This window comes from Pseudorca crassidens, chromosome 8, assembly GCF_039906515.1.
Source record: "Pseudorca crassidens isolate mPseCra1 chromosome 8, mPseCra1.hap1, whole genome shotgun sequence".
Lineage (NCBI taxonomy): Eukaryota > Metazoa > Chordata > Mammalia > Artiodactyla > Delphinidae > Pseudorca > Pseudorca crassidens.
Window position 1 is genome coordinate 96,522,952 of NC_090303.1, and position 23,873 is coordinate 96,546,824.

Below are 23,873 nucleotides of genomic sequence, written 5' to 3' on the forward strand. Positions count from 1 at the left end.
AATGCTACAATAATTTCACAGCTGTTGAGAAGCAGGGATAGATCAAGTTCCATCTGAGGCCTTGTGGCTCTTGATGAAGATGCTGCCTTCAAGAACAGGTTGCACCTGTGTCTCTCCCACCCACCCCACCCCCACCCCACCCCCCACCTCCCCCTCCCCACCCCACCCCCCACCTCCCCCTCCCCACCCCCCGCCCCCTCCCCCCCACCTCCCCCCACCCCCTCCCCCTCCCCCCCACCTCCCCCCCACCCCCTCCCCCTCCCCCCCCCACCACACACCCCCCGCCATCTCTCCATTCCAACCACAACCCAGAGCCCGCAGTTCTGTCTCCAGCTTCAAGCCCAATGTCTGGCACAGAAAGGCCACAACAGGTATCAGTCACAAACAGAACAGAAAGGGAAACAATGATATTATCAAATCAAAGAGCTTGCTTATATTTCAATTCATGAAATGCCACAGGTACCTCCCTTTAAACTGTAAGACCTACCAGATTGGTCAAATATTTCATGACTTAAGCTTCATCCAAAATGAACAGAGTATGTTGCCCATACCTTGATATGGTCTTAAGATTGGTTACCAGGGAAATAAAAGAAAGAAATCAAGTGAAGGAAAGTAATTCCTTATTAGGGGAAAAAGGTGTGAGACCATAGATAAACACCTGATACTGACATAATCTGATAATCGAGAGAGGCCACAACAGTGAGAAGACCCCGTACCGCAAAAAAAAAAAAAAAGACACAGTCTTGCTGAATGGATACAACAACAGGACCCATACATATGCTGTCTACAAGAGACCCACTTCAGACACATACAGACTGAAAGTGAGGGGATGGAAAAAGATATTCCATACAAATGGAAATCAAAAGAAAGCTGGAGTAGCAATTCTCATATCAGATAAAATAGATAAAATAGACATTAAAATAAAGATTGTTACAAGAGACAAGGAAGGACACTACATAATGATCAACGAATCAACCCAAGAAGAAGATATAACAACTATAAATATATATGCACCCGACACAGGAGCACCTCAATACATAAGGCAACTGCTAACAGCTATAAAAGAGGAAATCGACAGTAACACAACAATAGTGGGGGACTTTAAAACCTCACTTACACCAATGGACAGATCATCCAAACAGAAAATTAATAACAACACACAAGCTTTAAACGACACAATAGACCAGATAGATTTAATTGATATTTATAGGACATTCCATCTAAAAACAGCACATTACGCTTTATTCTCAAGTGCGCACAGAACATTCTCCAGGATATATCACATCATGGGTCACAAATCAAGCCTCAGTAAATTTAAGAAAACTGAAATCATAATCAAGCATCTTTTCTGACCACAACACTAAGAGATTAGAAATGAATTACAGGGAAAAAAACATAAAACACCAACACATGGAGGCTAAACATTACGTTACGAAATAACCAAGAGATCACTGAAGAAATCAAAGAGGAAATCAAAAAATACCTAGAAACAAATGACAATGAAAACATGACGATCCAAAACCTATGGGATGGGGCTTCCCTGGTGGTGCAGTGGTTCAGAGTCCGCCTGCCGATGCAGGGGACATGGGTTCGTGCCCCAGTCCGGGAAGATCCCACATGCCGCGGAATGGCTGGGCCCGTGACCCATGGCCGCTGAGCCTGCACGCCCAGAGCCTGTGCTCCGCAAACAGGAGAGGCCACAACAGTGAGAGGCCCGTGTACCGCAAAACAAACAAACAAACAAAAAAACAAAAACAAAACCTATGGGATGCAGCAAAAGCAGTACTAAGAGGGAAGGTTATAGCTATACAAGCCTACCTCAAGAAACAAGAAAAATCTCAAATAAACAATCTAACCTTACACCTAAAGGAACTAGAGAAAGAAGAACAAACAAAACCCAAAGTTAGCAGAAGGAAAGAAATCATAAAGATCAGAGCAGAAATAAATGAAATAGAAACAAAGAAGAAAACAGCAAAGATCAATAAAACTAAAAGCTGGTTCCTTGAGAAGATAAACAAAATTGATAGACCATTAGCCAGACTCATCAAGAAAAAGAGGGACAGGACTCAAATCAATAAAATTAGAAATGAAAAAGGAGAAGTTACAACAGACACCGCAGAAATACAAAGCATCCTAAGAGAATACTAGCAACTCTATGCCAATAAAATGGACAACCTGGAAGAAATGGACAAATTCTTAGAAAGGTATAAACTTCCAAGACTGAACCAGGAAGAAATAGAAAATATGAACACCATCACAAGTAATGAAATTGAAACTGTGGTTAAAAATCTTCCAACAAACAAAAGTCCAGGACCAGGTGGCTTCACCGGTAAATTCTATCAAACACTTAGAGAACAGTTAACATCCATCCTTCTCAAACTCCTCAAAAAAACTGCAGAGGAAGGAAAACTCCCAAACTCATTCTATGAGGCCACCATCACCCTGATACCAAAACCAGACAAAGATACTACAAAAAAAAGAAAATTACAGACTAATATCACTGATGAATAGAGATGCAAAAATCCTCAACAAAATACTAGTAAACAGAATCCAACAACACATTAACAGGATCATACACCATGGTCAAGTGGGATTTATCCCAGTGATTCAAGGATTCTTCAATATACACAAATCAATCAATGTGATACCCCGTAGTAACAAATTCAAGAATAAAAACCATATGATCATCTCAATAGATGCAGAAAAAGCTTTTGACAAATTCAACACCGATTTATGATAAAAACTCTCCAGAAAGTGGGCATAGAGGGAACCTATCTCAACATAATAAAGGCAATATATGACAACCCACAGCAAACATCATTCTCAATGGTGAAAAACAGAAAGCATTTCCTCTAAGATCAGGAAAAAGACAAGGATGTCCACTCTCACCACTATTATTCAACATAGTTTTGGAAGTTTTAGCCACAGCAATCAGAGAAGAAAAAGAAATAAAAGGAATACAAATGGGAAAAGAAGAAGTAAAACTGTCACTGTTTGCAGATGACATGATACTATACATAGAGAATCCTAAAGATGCCACCAGAAAACTACTAGAGCTAATCAATGAATTTGGTAAAGTTGCAGGATGCAAAATTAATGCACAGAATCTCTTGCATTCCTATACACTAAGGATGAAAAATCTGAAAGAGCAATTAAGGAAACACTCCCATTTACTATTGCAACAAAAAGAATAAAATACCTAGGAATAAACCTACCTAGGGAGACAAAAGACCTGTATGTAGAAAACTATGAGACACTAATGAAAGAAATTAAAGATAATACCAACAGATGGAGAGATATACCATGTTCTTGGATTGGAAGAATCAATATTGTGAAAATGACTATACTACCCAAAGCAATCTACAGACTCAATGCAATCCTTATCAAATTACCAATGGCATCTTTTACGGAACTAGAACAAAAAATTTCACAATTTGTATGGAAACACAAAAGACCCCGAACAGCCATAGCAGTCTTGAGGAAAAGAAATCGAGCTGGAAGAATCAGGATCCCTGACTTCAGACTATACTACAAAGCTACAGTAATCAAGATAATATGGTACTGGCACAAAAACAGAAATATAGAGCAACGGAATAAAATAAAAAGCCCAGAGATAAACCCTCGCACCTATGATCAACAACAAAGGAGGCGAGGATACACAATGGAGAAAAGACAGTCTCTTCAATAAGTGGTGATGGGAAAACTGGACAGCTACATGTAAAAGAATGAAATTAGAACACTCCCTAACACAAAAATAAACTCAAAATGGATTTGAGACCTAAATGTAAGACCGGACACTATACAACTCTTAGAGGAAAACATAAGAAGAACACTCTTTGACATAAATCACAGCAAGATCTTTTTTGATCCACCTCCTAGAGTAATGGAAATAAAAACAAAAATAAACAAATGGGACCTAATGAAACTTAAAAGCTTTTGCACAGTAAAGGAAACCATAAATAAGACGAAAAGACAATCCTCAGAATGGGAGAAAATATTTGCACACGAATCATCTGACAAAGGATTAATCTCCAAAATATATAAACAGCTCTTGCAGCTCAGTATTAAAAACACAAACAACCCAATCCAAAAATGGGCAGAAGACCTAAATAGACATCTCTGCAAAGAAGACATACAGATGGCCAAGAAGCACATGAAAAGCTGCTCAACATCACAAATTATTAGAGAAATGCAAATCAAAACTACAATGAGGTATCACCTCACACCAGTTAGAATGGGTATCATCAGAAAATCTATAAACAACAAATGCTGGAGAGGGTATGGAGAAAAGGGGAAACTCTTACACTGTTGGTGGGAATTAAATTGATACAGCCACTATGGAGAACAGTATGGAGGTTCCTTAGAAAACTAAAAATAGAATTACCATATGACACAGCCCTCCCACTACTGGGCATATACCCAGAGAAAACCATAATTCAAAAACACGCATGCACCCCAATGTTCACTGCAGCACTATTTACAATAGCCAGGACATGGAAGCAACCTAAATGCCCATTGACAGGTGAATGGATAAAGAAGATGTGGTACATGCATACAATGGAATATTACTCAGCCATAAAAAGGAATGAAATTGGGTCATTTGTAGAGACATGGATGCATCTAGAGACTGTCATACAGAGTGAAGTAAGTCAGAAAGAGAAAAACAAATATCGTATATTAACACATATATGTGGAACCTAGAAAAATGGTACAGATGAACCAGTTTGTGGGGCAGAAGTTGAGACACAGATGTAGAGAACAAAAGTATGGACACCAAGAGGGGAAAGCAGAGGGTGTGGGGGTGGTGGTGTGATGAACTGGGAGATTGGGATTGACACGTATACACTGATGTGTATAAAATGGATGACTAATAAGAACCTGCTGTATAAAAAAAAATTAAATTTTAAAAATTAATTAATTAATTAATTGATAAAAAAACACAACCAATTTCAGAAATGCAGTTTTGGAGGTTTGTGTTAAGATTCCTTATGATGGATATTCCATGCTGTATTTTGTCACACCCTTTCTGCTGGATATTTAGGTTATTTCCAGTTTTCTCCCATCATTAATAATGTTGAGTTTCTTGCTTGTAAACCTTTGGTTACGTCTTTGGTTGTTTCCCCCCACCCTCCACTCAGGATGAATTCCTAGAAGTGGAATTACACAATTTAAAGAAATACGCTTTCTTTTATGACTCACTGCATATTGCTAAAAAGGGTGTACATTTCAGTCTTTTATAGACAGTTCATGACTGTGCCCTTTCCTCCTCCCCTCCACAAAAAAAAGAGGTTAAGAAATCTGAGGCCAATAGTCACAAAGGCCAATAATCTCTGATCGCTACAGAAAGTTAGTGAGATACTATCTATATTTCTGTCATTTTATCTATACTCACTAACTATACTTCTGTTGTTTTATCTACCTACCTACCAAATACTTACTTTATGTCCCCAGATTAAACCCAGAGTACAAAACGCTAGACACGTAGGGCTATTATTCCAAGGCTTGTGACCAAGAAAATCATTAAAACTTCACGATGCACTAAAGGGAAAACACACTCAAAAACTTTTATAATCTTAATCTCCCTTGAATCCCTCCTTTAGTCATTTTAAGTAGACTTTATAACATGCCACTTAAACATTGCAGGAAGAAATTAAAACCTTCAGAGTAGTCTTTCCCCTGAAACGAATCTCAGGAAATACCCACTCAACAGAAGCCCTTGGCCTATAGGTTAAAGGTAAAATATAGATTTTATATAAGAGACTTATATTGTGTATCAGCCTTCAAATTTTTCTGTATTTTAGTCTAGCAGTCCAGCTTCCACCCCTTAATTTCTGCTCCTGCCAAATCTTCACATCCACAGAAGTTACAGAAAATGTTGTACATATGAGCTCGACAGCAACAGCACGGCAGCCCCCAGCCATGACTTACTTGCTGAAATGAAATCCCAAACCACAATGCTGACTTCCCTCCCAAACCCATGATGCTGCTTTTTTCTGGGGCTCTCTCTGTTGTGAAAAGCAACAACTCAAGCTCAGAGTTGCCCTGTTTCATTGCCTTTACTTGGAAGAGCAGCAGCACAAACATAAACCCACAGCCTCTGTTATGAGACTCACAAAAAACCTATTCCTTAGTCTTTGTTAACAGATCTGATTTTTAAAATGGTTCATGGCTCCAAAATGCCAAGAATTATCCTAGAGGCATATATGAAAGAATTTAACATTTCAATAACCTAAAGGAAAGTTATTTTGGAAATGAGAATTATCTAACCATTTCAGTACACAAGACACTTTAGATACCTTTACTTCTCTTCATGTATATTGATACATACTAACCAAGTGTTCATTTTTTTATGCAAATCAAATGATTAGCGGGTGAATGTCAGGCCTGAGACTTTTTCAGATCAAATTCACTGCAGAAAAACTAATGAGATGAAGAACTTCAATCAGCTCAAAAATCTACATCATTTCACACTACGTGCAAAATAGGACCATTAACTCCCCAAAATATAAGGCTTAAGATGTGGTTTTCATTATCCAAGGTTTCCAACAGTTCCTATCAATGAATATTTTGTCTATTTCTAATGTTTGCAGTAAAACACAGTTGCTCACACACTCTCCTAAAATGATTATAAAACCTGATGTAATGAGTTCAGGTAGAAAAGATGTGCCTAAGCAGTTTGCTCTGGTATTTAATCGCAATATCAACCATATTAAATTCTTTTATTCCTTGTAATTACTAAGCAATTATGCACCAGACACAGAACTAGGTAATAGAGATAAAGTGACAAAAAAGACCTTTTGGACTATGGTACCCAAATAACTACCTAATTACAAGTAAATGAGTAGTAAGTGCTATGAAAGATAATACTTAAGTAATTGTCTGTGAGGGCAATGTTAGTACACAACTATAATGTCAAAGTTTACATTACCTAACTTAAAGATGGCTAAGTTTAGAATACCAAGAGTTTTCATCATGATCCTACTGGATAAGAAAAATTCTTTTCACAAAATCATGTATATTGATTTATTCCCTCTAGTATCACAACTACCTTTGTCCAGATGTGAGCTTATTAACATAATACATTTGCACTCTAAGACACACAACCTTAATGATGAGAATAACTAAAGAATTCTGGGCTGATGAGACAGTATCAGGAATATGCTTCAGTATATCACAAATCAAGTTCTTCTGCCTATCATTTGACCCAAAACTCACATTGATAACATAGCAGAAGGATCCCTTTGAAAAAAAATCTCAAGATTTCATTAAAGAAGAGCAGAGGTTCAAAACAGCAAATGCTATTTAACATCACTTTGAGTTCATTCCATAAAAATCAAAGAATAATATAAAAGAGTTAATAGAACCTATTTTTTGTTTTGTTTTTTTGGGTTTTTTTGCGGTACGCGGGCCTCTCACTGTTGTGGCCTCTCCCGTTGTGGAGCACAGGCTCTGGATGCGCAGGCTCAGCGGCCATGGCTCACGGGCCCAGCCGCTCCGCGGCATGTGGGATCTTCCCAGACCAGGGCACGAACCCACGTCCCCTGCATCGGCAGGTGGACTCTCAACCACTGCGCCACCAGGGAAGCCCAATAGAACCTATTTTTGACATGAAACCTCACAGGAGTTTAATTTTGTGAAACTATTCCATTTTTAACTATATTTTTCAGAATCCCTAGAGATTCTAATATATTGGCAACATGTCTTCTGTTTTAATGTTGCAAATCCAGTCACCCTGCAGATACCTAATTACTGAATGCCAGAATGAGGGAGGCTTGTGGATGCTTTTTGCTGTCACTGGTGCCAAAAATATTTACACTGGAACAAATACTTGTTGAATACTCAGGATAAACATACAGTAGTTACGAACTGCAATAGAGTGATGTTATATTGTAATTCTGTCCTTGGAGGTCCACGCTGTGGAAACCACATGTATAAACAGGTTAACAGAGAAGCAAAAATGGATTCTTCTGATAATTCAATAATTAAATCACCTTATTTTAAATTCCACTTTTTGGTATTCCAGTTGAGTTCTGGGATATTTAACAGTCACATTAGTCCCAAGTAGAGTAAAAAAGCAAAGAAACATAAATGCTAAGTAAGGTTACCTTTGCACCAAAGATGACGAAAACATTTGTCCAAAGGCTGATTCAGAATCACAAGGCAGTATTTCAAACTCCCTATGGGGAAAAAAAGCAAAATAACGTAAACAAGTGAACCAAGTCTTTCACTCCCCTCATATGAGTCTGGAATCATACTCTCTGAGACCAGATTTGCAGTCTACACAGAGCTAAATTTTAATCACAGCTAATTTCTTACACCTGAATTTTAAAAAGTACCATAGGTTAATTGGATCTACTTTATTCAATATGTCCATCACATTACCATATTGCTGAGGAATTTACCATAAAAATAGTTTATCATAAAGACAATTGGGTACGCTTCTTTTTGTACAGGGTGTGCAGCAAAAATGCCCTTGATATGAATCCTTATCCTTTTGATATATGTAACACTTTGATTCAAGTACCCTTCTACCTGGCTGGTCTGCTATCATCTTGACGTTGTTTGCCAAGTAGCATAGGTCTAATGGGTGTGTACTTTCACATGCATTTTCATCCTCATTCATATTCTCTCCTTCACTTTCATTCTCTCCCTCCACCCCGAGTTATCTTGAACTCTCCAATGTAAAACTTTGTTTCCACAAAATCCTACTAGTTCTTTTCATGACTCTTTTATTCCAAGTTTTTAGATGACACTCAAAAGACTAAGAAAGATGGAAAAAAGTTACTTCTCCAACAATCATTTCAAGCCTTTTATAATGTACTGTAAATAGTGCAAAGCAGAACGCAATCAGGCTGTTGAAAATCTGTCATTCAGCTCAGTCCAAGCACTCCATTTCATTTATGGAAAGAAATGTTTGTTTGGTGATAAGAAAAATTAACTTTTTTTTTAAAAGCAATCTCAGTGTTAGAAATGGAACAAGATAAGGAAATGAAAAGGGGGTGGCATCACCCACAGCAAACGTTATTAAGTGCCGATTATATACCAGTCACCAGGAGTGCAAAGAGGAATAGATTACAGGGTATCTGTGAGAGAAGACAGTTATAATAAAGACGATTTATTCCACAATACAGTACAACACAAGGAAGGATATGAGGAATGCTGGGTAACAGATAAATGAATGTGGCAGAAGTTCAAAGCCTAGAAAGTCCGTAAGGTCTGGTGTCATCCTAGAAATCTTTGTGATATGCAGATTTTTGAACTTGATCTTAAAAAGAAGTAGCTGGACAGAATAAAGCAAAGGGCATTCCAGACAAGGAAAACAACACACAGGAAGCTGCTATCCTTTGCCAGTAGGACTGTTACCATGGAAAGTTTAGGAAGCAACACCCTAATGACGTGCACCTAAGACATGAATACTAACATCCCAGATTTTAGACATGCTGTTTAGGATGACGGAGGAATTTCAATTGAGGCACCACGAAGTATTTAGAGTGATAGAGAAATAAGTAGTAAAGGCAATTTATGTATATCGGGGGATCATCCACACAGAGGTGATAGCTAAAGGTCAAAGCACAGACACAAGCTGAGATACTACAAAGAAAGAGCAGAGAGAGAAAAGAACAAATTACGAACACAAAATTGTCATGTTTTGCTCACCGTTACAGAACAGAAGGACGTCAACAAAGGAAATACAGAAGAAAAAGCCAGAAAGGTAAAAGAACTAAGCAGGTAATTCCAAGAATGTGCCGTCGATAACAGAGCATGCCGAGGAGACGTCACAGAGCCTAGACAATGAGAAAAGGCCAATAAGGGTGGGAAAATCTCAAAGAAGAGTCTAAAAATTCACGGAGGCAGCCTCAAGATAGTAACAAGAACAAGGAGTTAGAAAACTGAGAGATGCCTCTTCTTAAAAAATAAAAACTGAACTGTGAGAAATGGGGGAAAAAGGCAGCAAAGCCCGGAGCAGGTATTTTAAATACAGAAAATATTATATTCGAATTAGGAGGAGGGAAGTAAGAGAGAGAAGGGAAATGATCTATTTATTCATTTAACAGGTTTTTTTGTTTTGTTTTGTTTTTTTGTGGTACGCGGGCCTCTCACTGCTGTGGCCTCTCCCGCTGCGGAGCACAGGCTCCGGACGCGCAAGCTCAGCGGCCATGGCTCACGTGCCCAGCCGCTCCACGGCATGTGGGATCTTCCCGCACCGGGGCACGAAACTGTGTCCCGTGCATCGGCAGGCGGACTCTCAACCAGTGCGCCACCAGGGAAGCCCTAACAGGTATTTATAGAGCACAGAGTAGTCTTGTTCAGGAATTAACACTCCCTCTCCCCACCCCCCTGCCCTACGGCTTACATACTATTGATAAAAACAGGTGTTGAGATTCAGGCACAGGATGACCTATCACAGAGACATACCAAATTGAGGTAGAGGCAGAGTACGGTCAATTTATTTATAAGAAAGTAAACAAGAAACAAAATGAAGATATGGAAGTCAAATGGAACATTTAAAATGACTGCTGTAAGAAACGGACTACAGGAACTGACAGTCCACAGGTTTAAAAACAGGAATTCATTTGGGGTTAACTAACAGGCATAGGACATCAGATCTGCCTATAATTCAGGACTTTTCCCACCAATTCTTTTTTTTTTTTTTTTTTTTTAGAGCAGGCCTGCTAGTTTATTCATATTGAATCTAAACCTTAGATCTCTGGCTTAACAATAACACAGGAAACCTTTAAAGACACAATAAATATTGTGTTAAATCAGAGATGGTTTAAACCAGTCATATAACTTCTAATACTCTGGGTTGGCAACTACAGCATGACAAATTATATACATAAAGATATTTAGGTACTAGGATCTGATGTTCTTTCCTTTTCTAATCTAGGCTTCTCTGGGAGTAGAAATAGGAATCGGTGTAAACAAGTAAGACGGTGATGACAGCTGGTTTGAGAAGTGGCAAAATCGCTTGTCAAGAGGTAAAGGGAAGCAAGGAGGCATCTTCGGGCAGCGTTAGAGTGAATGACTGGCAGAGACAGTGATCGTCTCACAATATTCATTCTTTAACAACAGAAACCTGAGGGGTTTTTTGGTTTTGGTTTTTACCAAAATGGTGAAAAACCATCTCTCAGACTCCTTTGCAGCAAAATGCAGTCATAAGACTAAGTTCTGGCCAAGAAGATACACAGAAGAGCCTTATCTGTTACTTCTATGGGGGCTCCATAAAGTGGAGGGGGCCTTTCCTTCTGCTTTTCTTCCTCCATCCTGCCATCTGGAGCAAGACTGATGAATGAATGAAAGTCTAGCAGTCACTTGGGATCCCAAGAACAAGGGCAACAGCCTGAAAGAGCCTGGGTCCCTGGGTCCCTGATGCTTCCATGAAGCCTCCATCCCAGCACTTCAATTCCTGGCTCCAGATTTCTTTTATATGAGAGAAAACTAAACTCTTATTTTATTTAAGCCAATAGCATTTGGGGTTTCACTATTCTGTAGAGAGAAACTGAGTTTTAATTAACGCAATGACCATGGTCCAGGCTGGGTTATGGTAAAGATGATCTAGAGAGGAACTGGAGAAGACAAAGAGCAAGCAAGTATCAAAACACAGGAAGACTTTAACTCATTCATTCATTCAACAGGGATAAGAGATTCACAGCCTGGCACACGATAAGTGCTCTATATAATGTTAATGGCAAGGAGCTCATAATTTGGATAAACCAATGGTCCTTTAATCTTTGGCAAGATCTCCAGTGCTAGAGGAGGCATTTGACAGTATTGTATGTGTATGTAAGTGAACGAGCAAACTACTCTCTGTCACTGATTCTTTGATATGTGAACTCAGTATTTTTGTGGCTCAAAGAACAATCTGATGAAGGGGTAAAGCATTATTATCCAACTTACTGCTCCTCTAAACTCATACTTTCATTAAGGTATATCTGTGAAAGCACATTTGCAAAGAATGAAGCCATTTGAAAATTTATAGCACATTTATGATTTACTAATGATGCTATCAATAATCAATTTCTATACATAACATTTATGTTAATCTATTTCTATACATAGAGATATTTAGGTACTAGGATCTGATACTCTTTCCTTTTTTAATCTAGACTACTCTGAAATTATAACTAGGTGAAGTCAGTTTGGCATTTATTTTACATTCAAAACCCTCATGATTACTAATCCCTAGTAGGCTGGGCTTTAGAGAATTCTAATAAGCCCACTTATTTGGCTGTGTGGTTTGTGATATCTGAGTAACTGATTTAACAACTCTGAGCCCACCAAGTATGGAAGATTCAGGGAGATATAACACATAGCTGAGTACGGTGCCTGACACAAAGTAAATAAATACTCAACAAACACAGTTTTTTGCCCCTGGCAAGGACTTTCTTACCTTTCACAACTTAGAGAAAATATTTTACTTTCTTTTTTCCAACCTCTCTCCCTTTCCCCCCCATTAATCATTCTCACCTAAAATCCATAATATTTAATTGCTTCTGCTAATAATTGTTATATGCTTCTTACTCAACAACAGCGGATACACTTTAGGCAAGCAGAAAAAATAATTTACTCATCCCTTTTCTCTTCAAAATTTAACCTAGGTCTTGGCACAAAGAAGTCATGACATAACTGTTTCTAACATAAACTTTAAAAACCACTCACTGTGCTGTTTCCTGTATCACTAAAATAGGTACCCTACAACTAACCATACACACTTGTACACAAACCTAACCGTCATAATTTTACCGCGTTCCAAATTTCTTCCCAATTAACCTTTTATCAATTTATTTTTTAAATTTTTATTGAAGTATAGTTGATTTACAATGTTGTGTTAGTTTCAGGTGTACAGCAAAGTGCTTCAGATTATGTATCTATCTATCTATATTTCTTTCTGAGATTCTTTTCCATTATAGGTTGTAACAAGTTATAGAATATAGTTCCCTGCTATATAGTAGGTCCTTATTGGTTACCTGTTGTATACATAGTCGTATGTGTATGTTCCCAAATGCTTAATTTATCCCTCTCCCACCCAGCTTTCCCCTTTGGTAACCACTGTTTGTTTTCTGTGTCTGTGAGTCTATTTCTTCCCAATTAATCTGTAAGACTTTGTGTCTCACAAAATTGCTTCTAATGTCACCATACCCTGTATGAACAGAAACACAATCTTGGAACTTTTTTTTTTTTTTTTTTTTTTTTTTTTACTGTAAAGAACAAACCAGGGCAGGCTCAATATTCGTGCCCCTCACTTAATGGAGTATATGGTCCAGTTCTAAACCAGCTACAAACTGAATTCTATTTCGATGGCATTATAAAAGTAACAGACCGAGACCATGAAGGGAAAAAGGGTGGATACCATTATTTCTAACCTCATCATCAAAAAGAAGTCAACATCCAAAGAACTCAAGGCCCAGTGAGATAGTTAAGATTTAAACAGTTCATTGTTGCCAGAAGTTGAGGTGAGGCTAGACTTAGACCTCTCATCATTGAGTCCACTGCCCATCCCACTACACATTAGCTCAAAGGAGGAGAGTTGGTGCCACGCCCATAGTCTTCTATGACTTCAATATTAATACATGACAATCAACAAGCTGCCAAAGTACAGCATGTAAAAAGCTGGCAGAAGCCTGGAGAATAACCAAACCATTACCAGGGTTTCCTTATCTCCACCTAGCACATGACGAATCCTGATGTATTCGCTGAATCAAGTCAAATGCAACTAATCTTCATGCTCTTACAACTAACCTTTGTACCGAGCAATCACGTGAGATTCTGAAGCAAAAGAACTCATTTCTCAATAGGCATCCAACGTTAGTTTTAGCTCCAAATCCTTTTGCAGGGCAACTTGCAGTGTTTCTCATAAAATGTCTTGTAATTCAAAGTTTTTCAAACATGATGAGAACTTATTCAAAACTTCTATGAACATGCATGACGAATCAACTCTCTACTCGCAATTCTCTTACTTTGTTTATTTGTAGGTTATGTCTAATGTTATGAAAGCAGATTAGGTAATCTGATGGGTGCCCAGATCCTCTGAACAATCAGTCCTCCATCTTCCAGCCATCTGGCATTTGATGACTTCCCTGCTCATTAACGACTTTGGTAGATACACACATCTACCAAAAGGCAAATGAAGGAAAGGAAACCAAATGGAAACCAATTTTACATTTTGTTCCTCAATGGAGTTCTTAAATCTTTTTAGAAGCTATAACGTGACCACATTTCACTGATTTAAGAATGAACATTTTTGTACATTTTAGCATTTCTAAAATGCAGTTTAGGATGCATTCAAAATGTATTTTAGAATCAGTGGTATCCTCGCACTGTGTCAGTTTGCCATTTTTTCCCCCTTTTTAATGGCATCTTATAAATGGTGCATCTTACAATTCATGGTTGCAATTAAAACCTGTATTTAAGCTACCCTTCCTATTATTTTACACCAACATCATGAATATTTGTGAGTTGTATGAAGTTTATAAATAAATCAGTTGAAGTTCATGGAATTAAGATGCCAGGATAAAAGACACTAGGGTATTAACAGAGAATGATCATACTGTTCTCTGCGTTTCTAACAGAAACGAATGTTTATATTTAAAAGCCATTATTTCCCTGTGATGCCATGAAAGAGCTGATGATATTAAGAAGGCTACTCATGTTTTGTGGCCAATGAGGAAAATAAGTCCCAAAATAGTTCAAAGAACAACAGATTAAACAAACCAAACCCAATGTGCTAAAACAGTGAAATCCCACAGGAAGGGAAACAAAAATCCCCCAGGGGGACTGGGGTGTCACAGAAGATGCACTCCAGCTGTCATGAAGGTGAGTATGAATGCCCTGGGCAGAAGAGGTAGAGCATTCCAGGCAGAGAAAATACCAAATGCCGAAAGGGGTCAAACACACAAAAAAGTAGCCAAGCTGTGAATGGGGAAAAGAGGTGTTAAACAAGGAGGTCATGAGACTGGGATGGCTCTAATGCCTTCTTAGCCTGTGTAAGCAAATGCAAACCTAAGCCAGAGTCAACTATAAACACACCGTCACCGAGAAAATGAAATTTAAGAGCAGCCAATCACTACCTACTAATCAGGGGCTGCCTGATGCAAATAAACGTCTGCTCAAATAAACTCTTGCAGATGTTAATGTGCCTCCGTTTATCTTTTAACAGGGACAATGGCAGGAGAAAAACCTAGAGAGAGAGAAATGGCAGCCCCAAAGTGAAATATAGTTTAGGCCATTTTAAGTTATAATGATCACCATTTTCCCTTCCCCGATAATTTCAGCTGGAGATTCTGAAGACTCAAATAATTGTTGTTGTTGGGTTTTTTTTAATGATATGGCTATTATCGGCGTTATTGCTTAGAGCGATGTCAAGGGGTTCCAGATAGCTGTAAGACTGTGAATGTCTTCTACAGACTTGACACACTGAAGTTAAAATGAAATAGTTCTTAACATTATTTTTGTTAATCAACTCATGATCCTAAAATTACAGACCTCTCTAACAAGCTAAAAGGAACTTGTGAATAAGATTATAAATGAAATCTAAAGAAGACAGATACAATCTGCTCCCAAGTATAAAAGCCAAAGAATTTATGCCATTAGCATCTGAATATGCCATTAGCATCTGAATATAAGTGACAGCACAGCAAGCTGTCATCTGAAACTCTTGGCAGTTCCTTCGTTTGAGCCCTGATGAAGCAGGAGCCATTGTAGGGATGTGTGAGGAGGTAATTAGAACTCTCCTTTCCCCAAGTACTGTCAGCCCAAAGAGAATAATAAGGTGCCATGATTTTATCATACGGCAAGCTCTACTGTTAAACTGTGTTATACAGTAACTTCTTATACAATGAGGTAACAGTTGCCGAATGCTTATTATGTACCAAGTACTTAGATCCTCCCCCACTAGGAAAAAAGCTGTTTTGTCTTATTCACTGTTGGTGCCTGGCACAGAGCAGATGCTCCACACATGGTCACTGAATACAAGGATAAAAAAACACACAAGTTACAAATCAAAGTATCGTATATGCACTATTTCATTTAACCCCTATGCAGGGGAATAGAGTCTGCCATCCCAACATAGGTCTCTGGCATACGAATTATTTTAAGCTGGTTATTTTCTCAGCAACAGCACACAGGGAAAAACCTCTGAAAACCAAGTAGTTCTTAACCCTTCAGAAGAAACACTGACATTTATAAGGAAAAATCTCCATTTGTAAGGGTGTCTTCCTAGAGGCACCAGGAAGACGAAAAACTCCAACTGATGGAAATGGAGCCGGCAATGACCTAAATCTACAATAACAACATTCCCTGTATTTACTGTGCTTTTCCTGATAACCTCTCATAACCTACTCTCCACTCTCAACAATTTCTTTCTTTTGTCTTTAGTTGAGGATGGTATTTGAGATGAGAGTTTCAGCCATTTTGGTGAGTTTTCCTAGATCTCTCCCATGTACACATTATTAAACTTGTTTGATTTTTCTTCTCTATCAAACTTTTGTTGATCTGTCTCATGTCAATTTAATTCTTAGACCAGCCAGAAGAACCTAGAAGGATAGAGGGAAATTTCTTCCTCCCAGACAGCTACAAATTGTGGCCAAAAAATCCTATATTACTTTTTCCATTTGGAAAACTAAGGCTTGAGAAGCAAAGAGACTGACTAAATGGCAGAACAAAGCCAGACTCTCACACCCAAGCCTCTGGGCTTAGCCTCTAGGCTGCCCCTTCCATACCTTTGTAGATTTCCTGCCTTGTACTATACTTCTTGCAAAACCCAAGAAGTTTGAGACCAGGAGTTTGATTTAGAAAAAACTCAGAAAAGGCTAAGTGGGAGACTCTCAGTAACCTATCAACGGCCACGGAGTTTGCAGCAGAATCACAGGCTGCCTTATGAACCTTCGAAGAAGCAGAAAACAGATGGGACAATTAAAGGAATCTCAAGGAAAAAGGGCAATTTTGGTGGAGACTTCGGCATTTAAAAGTCCTGTTGTCTCAGGGTCTTAAATTTTCCTGATTACCAATATAAGCAAAGCTTCTTCTTTATGTCAGTACTTTTCCTTCTATCAACCTTTTAAAATTGTTTCCCAAATTATATAAAATGAGTATACTATTTTGATTTTTTAAGTGATATTTCATCTAATCTAAGCCAGACTTTATCACAATGACCCGAAGAATGATACACCTAGGTCATGAATGGCCACCTGGCTGACAGTGATTGTGAGTGTTATCCCAATTTAAGGAAGGTTATATAATGTGACAGAAAAGTAAGTCTCTAAAAACCCATGGAAAAAGAGAAAAGCCAGAGGGCGTGCAAGAGTGAAAGCTCCTCAGGAACAGAGGGTCTTAAGCTTCTTTCAAAGAGCCTTAGACAAGATGGAGTGCAAAGTACCAGCTCAATAAATATCAACCAAAAATACACAGAATAACTATTGGTTTGCTTCGAAATTCTGTGTATGTAGATGGCTTCCTTTTTAAAAAAAAAAAAGTAATCTAAAATAGTATCTAAAACAAAATTTTCAACAAAAAGAGATGTTTTAAACCATTTTAAAAAAAATAAAGTACCGGGACTTCCCTGGGTGCAGCGGTTAAGAAGCCACCTGCCAGTGCAGGGGACACGAGTTCGAGCCCTGGTCCGGGAAGATCCCACATGCCACGGAGCAACTAAGCCTGTGCACCACAACTACTGAGCCTGCGCTCTACAGCCTGCGAGCCACAACTACTGAAGTCTGCGTGCCACAACTACTGAAGGCCGCAAGCTCTTGAGCCCGTGCTCTGCAACAGAAGAAGCCACTGCAATGAGAAGTCCGTGTACCGCAGCGAGGAGTGGCCCCCGCTCGCTGCAACTGGAGAAAGCCTGCACGCAGCAGCAAAGACCCAACGCGGCCAAAAATTAAATAAATAAATATTAAATTACTTAAAAAAAATAAAGTACCAAATAAACTGGGAAAATGGGTCATTCCTAAACCCCTGGGTATAATATTTCATGACAGACTGCATATTTAAATTTTTTTAAATAAAGAAAATGCAAAGAATGCATGGGAGATACAAGTTACTTCGCACATAGATATGACTTAGTGCATAGGGGCCCAACAAATGCAGAAAGTTTCCACGAAAACAAAAAAATAATTTTACTTTCATAGACTACCTGAGTAAACACTCACCATAGATAGCAGTAGTTACTATGATTACCGTGGATTTTCATATTATAGTTAATTTATATACTATTCTATACTACTACATGGCCAATTAATCTCAAGGCATATTGTATCTGAAATCAGCAATGAACAGAACACATCAGCTAATATAAAGCTCAAGATCAACCTTGATTTTCTTCAAATACAAAAGAACTACTATGTATGTTTATATATGTTATATACATGTGTTTATGTGTATGTATATACACACACATATATACATATGTGTAAATATATATATACACACATATATGTGTGTGTGTGTGTGTGTATATATAGATATATATATATATATGTTGCTTTGAACCAAAACAGACCTACAAGAACTTGAAGTTATCCAAACAAGCAAGAAAAAACGGTCTCCAGATGCAAATGCACACCACCTGAGACAAAGATTATCTCGTTGACCAAACTCTACGCAGGCTATCCTGAACTCTTTTTCAACTACGGCTAACTCTTTGTCTATCTCGGCATTGTCCAATTTTAGCATGAGTCCTGCTAAGTACCCTCCGCCCGCCCACTGCCACCTGCCCTGCGCAACATCTCATGGGGTTCCTCTTCCTCCACCATCCCCCTGGTAATGTCTGGTCACCCTGGCCTGCCTTCTGCAAGAATCCTGTCAGGTTGGCTTGGCCAGAATCCCCCCCTCATCCTCTGATGTTTCCTCTTAAGAATTCTCCATCCACTGACCCTGCTCCTTGGCCGTAAATTCCCACTTGCCCATTGAGTTCAATCTCTCTCCCACTGCAGGACCCCACTGAAGTGGTCCTACACCTACTACCACGATCCCTCCCCCCTTGAATCAAGCCTTCCTTACTGTGCTTTAACAAGTGTTACTGAATGATTATTTTTCTTTAATAGCTGGAATTTTTTTTTCTTTAACACCTATTAGATAAGAGGGAGAAAGTGAAAATGAAACACTTTTATAGTGGGCATGGTTATACATGCAAGGACTTCCTCCTTTTTCTGTATAATTTTTATAGAGAGAGAGGCAAAAAGAGTAGACAATGAATCAAGCACGAGAAAACACAAAAGTTTGTGGTCAGAAATTTTAATGAGGTAATTATGACTGAAAAATTGAAGAATAGCTATAAAAGATCTTGATAAAGCTACATATAACAGAAGCTCAAATAAGTCTGAAAAATTGGGGGTAATATCTATGGCAGAGAGAGTAAGATGCAGTAATTAGGCTTAATGGCAAAACAGACATATTGATTATGGAACAGAAAGAAAAACTGTGTGTAGGCTCATCCCAGGTTAAATATATTATTTCTTTTGGGGCAGACCAGGGAAAGAAGGGTAGACCAGGGAGAGATGGAGGGAAACATAGGAGTTGATAAACATGTATATTAGGAACCATGAAGCAACATAAAAGAAATCACAGACCTAATCTTTATCTCTGACTACCAAATGGGAAAGTCTCACTGAGACAAAAGAACTGAGTCTAACCCCAAAATGTAATAGAGTGACCTATTACAACCCTCCTACACTTTCTCATTAATTCTCCTTTGTAGAGCAAGGTGAAGTAGCCACAGATAAAATATTGGACTTGGGTTCCATTTCTGCCATAATTAATGAACCTGGGCTCCATAAAGTCTGGAAGACACCTTTATCTGCAGCTCTCAACAAATAATAAACGCCTTTCATGTATCTGTAAGCTTCCTAAAAATCAGTTTCTGGGCCTCAGTTTTCTCATCTATCTATTTATACAACACGTCTTTTACTGTGCTTGGCATTTTTATGAGCTTGGCACAAAGGCACCTGAGATAGAAACCTTATACCTGCCCTCAGACATCTCAAAGTCTAGCAGGAGACAGATGATCAACATAAGGTTGAGTGAGAGAAATAAGTAAAATAAAAAGGTAAGAACAAGCCTAATAAGACTGGCATGTGTGGCCTCAGGGCCAAATCTATCCTAAAATTAAAATTTTTCACCAAAATTAGTCTTAATCTAAAGAGTTAAATAACATCCATCCATTTCTCAACGTATCACTACCACCAACTGTCTTGAATTTAAAATTATATCTCAATAAAATTAATTATAAAATTGATTCATTTAAATTTAAAACTATTTATTTGAAAGAAGTAGAGAAGAGAGTAAATTCTTACACCCTTGAGCCCCACTCAGGGCTCAGATTTAATAGGGACCATCTCAAAAACTCCACCACTGGCAATAAAAATTCACCTGTCCTCTACAATGTATCCATTTCCAGTCATGAGGCCTGCCTCTGAGAAGATGTCCTTTAAGGAAGAATCTGTATGGATAAAATAGCCCATATAACCACAAAGGAAATCTACACCAGCCTAAACCAACCCAGGAAGTCTTTCTTTACTAAATGTATCTTTTTAAAAGTTCAAAGATACTTAAGGATAAGAATATTAAAGAAAAAAAAATCAATGAATTACAGAACAACCACCTCAAGATGATATGCAGGGATGAAAATGAGAGCTTCTCTAATAGATACACCCTCAGAGATTTGAGGATATTATGAGGATAACCAAAGCAAGGAAGGGAGGAAGGAAAAAAGTAATGAGGAAAGAGAGAGGAGACAGACAAGTTAAACAAATTCAATACAACCAATAAACAACAAAATAGTCTTTGCAAATGTCATTATAGATGTAACAGATTTATTAAGGAAACCTCCTAAAGTAAAAGGCAAAATGACAAAAGAAGTAGGAAATACGACCAAAGAAGACATACAGATGGCCAAGAGGCACACGAAAAGCTGCTCAACATCACTAATTATTAGAGAAATGCAAATCAAAACTACAATGAGGTATCACCTCACACTAGAGGTTAGAATGGGCATCATCAGAAAATCTACAAACAACAAATGCTGGAGAGGGTGTGGAGAAAATGGAACCCTCTTGCACTGTTGGTGGGAATGTAAATTGATACAGCCACTATGGAGAACAGTGTGGAGGTTCCTTAAAAAACTAAAAATAGAATTACCACATGATCCAGCAATCCCACTACTGGGCATATACCCAGAGAAAACCATAATTCAAAAAGACACATGCACCCCAATGTTCACTGCAGCACTATTTACAACAGCCAGGTCATGGAAGCAACATAAATGCCCATCAACAGATGAATGGATAAAGAAGATGTGGTACATATATACAATGGAATATTACTCGGCCATAGAAAGGAATGAAATTGGGTCATTTGTAGAGATGTGGATGGACCTAGAGACTGTCACACAGAGTGAACTAAGTCAGAAACAGAAAAACAAATATCATATATTAACGCATATATGTGGAATCTAGAAAAATGGTACAGATGAACCGGTTTGCAAGGCAGAAACAGAAAGAGAGATAGAGAACAAACGTATGGACACCAAGGGGGGAAGAAGGGGTGGGATGAATTGGGAAATCGGATTTACATATATACACTGATATGTATAAAATAGATAACTAATAAAAAAAAAGAAGTAGGAATACGAGAGAAAAGAGGCATAAGGAAATATATTAACAATTAATGTAATAAAATTAAGAGAAAATACAACTCAAGATTTCTCCTCTTTGGGGAAGATATTATTTTAAAAAATAAACTCCTTAAGCAGAAATGAAGATGCAGTTTGTTTGTTTTTTCCTGAGAATCTGGTAACAGGTTTCTAGTATCTTTTTTGAAAGCAAATATATACTCAATTATCTAAGTTATTTTGTTCACAGTCAGCCAACTATGAGGCTTGATCTGCTTTTACATTCCACTCACCTCTTTGTCCAAAATTCATTAAGCAGTTGGCATTCGATATTGAACACCTATAGTGCTCATTATTATTTTTGGTAAAGATATTAGAACCAAGAGAATTTAATTTTGTTCTTTGAAGACAGATTTACAATGTGAATCCATAAAATATCTGTAAACTCAAGAATCTAGGGCCAGTTTCTTTCACTAGTTCATATAAAAAGATCGTTTTCTTTTGTTTGTTAAGTAAACATTTTCTGTTTGCTATGCGTTTTGTGGGACCAGACTTGCAAAAATCTGGAATAAATTTTTAAAAGCATGATATTTAAACATATCCTGTAAATATATACTCAAGATCTTCCAAGAACAGTGTAAGGTTTGAAATGTAGTCAATTTCTTAGCATGATTATACCGAATTCTATGACAAGTTCCACTCTCTATAATAATAGTGTGTGTGTTTTCCTTTCCTTTGGACATGAATAATCAACAATAGATCTAAGAGTTGCAAAGGCTCTTGGAAGTAACCTAGAACTGTTTCCAATTCATCAAAATCCTAAGGACTTTTTCCAATTTCATTTTTTGGGTAGGTAGTTAATGCACTAGGAATTAATATTAAGAGATACAATAGGATATACAGTGAAACAGTCATTCTTTCCAGTCCCCTACCAACCAGTTCCCCTCTCTGGGGTGAATAATTTTACTCATTTCTTAGAACTCCTTTTGAATATTAAAAATGTATATTTTTACTATCTTTTCACTGGGAGTAGTCATATAACAAAAAAATGCCAAGCACTGTAACATTTAAATAACTTTATCTCAAGGGCGTGCATGTACAACCATTCAGTTTACAGGCAACGTTTGGTATTCAAGTGGATTTGTCACCTCTTGCAATAATTGTGGCATGTCCCAGAATCATGAGCACAATGCAAAATTTCTAGAAGATGATCACACTTTGGCTTGAAGAAAATATAAAGATCTCACTAAATATGGTAGTTGTTTTAATTAATAGAGGGGGAATAAAATACTTTACACTAAGAACAACTACCTAGCTGTAACTTCCATTCACAGTGTCTACTTGGTTGTGGACTCCAGAGGTTACTGAGTCACTGATTTCTAAGGAACACTGTGGATGGTGTTCCTTAAAAAATGCTACATACAGTATACAAAGTGGACAAACAAATTAAGGAAGTGAGATAAGGTACTCTTTAAAAATATATACACTTATTACTCTCTTCCTCTTCATGAATAATTCAGATGAGCCAGATCCTGGCAAGTGTGCACATGTGAGTATCTTTTCGGGGGCAAAGGGTGTTGCGGCATCAGAGCCAAAGGTGAAGAGGGCCACCCACCATGGGATGTCAGAGCTCAAGTGAGGAGGGGGGATGATGGAGCAGTTGGGAGGATTAAATAACATGCAATACTCAGCACGTGTCTCTCAGAGTATGAAGATCCATGGCTGGAGGGAGTCTTACCCGTTTTATTTGTCGCTGTAGCCTCAGGGCCTAGAAGGTGACTGCCATATAATAAATGTTCAATCCTCTTTGCAAATGAATAGACATAAAGCCTCTACTGAATATTGTAGAATTGCACTGAGAGATGTTGAAAGGAGTTAGCGAAGACCAAGAAGGCACAGTGAGTGAAAAAGAAGCCAGAAGACAGGGCTCCTGAAAGCCAAAGGGGAGGGAAATTTGAATGCATATCAGTCAGACAAGCTCAGGAAACTGGCCTTTTTCAGGATCACTTTGAAGTAACAACCCTGATACATAAAAAGTTAAAGAATAACATCAGTCCATCAAAACTCTGGCAAATTTGAGAAGACATAAAATAGACACGATCATATTGACAATAAAACAGGACGGAGAGAACGAATCCAAACCACAAGCACAGTAGAGAGTGAGCGGCATCCGTGCCACTTACTGCTGGAGACAGTTCTCCAGGAGGGGCTTGCATTTCTGTCCATCTTGTGAGCGAAGCACTGACTGCCTCTGTTCTGGATGATCCTT

At 38.1% G+C, this 23,873-nt stretch overlaps 1 protein-coding gene across 5 annotated transcripts in view; it reads right to left on the reverse strand.

The window, feature by feature from the left end:
- Positions 1-23,873, reverse strand: part of TPK1 (thiamin pyrophosphokinase 1) — a 336,815-nt gene that overhangs the window by 271,896 nt on the left and 41,046 nt on the right. For all 5 annotated transcript variants that reach the window (XM_067747283.1, XM_067747285.1, XM_067747284.1 and 2 more), the window contains one exon: positions 8,106-8,177. In XM_067747283.1, the coding sequence (XP_067603384.1) occupies positions 8,106-8,177 (72 nt within the window). The remainder of the gene's footprint in view (positions 1-8,105; positions 8,178-23,873) is intronic.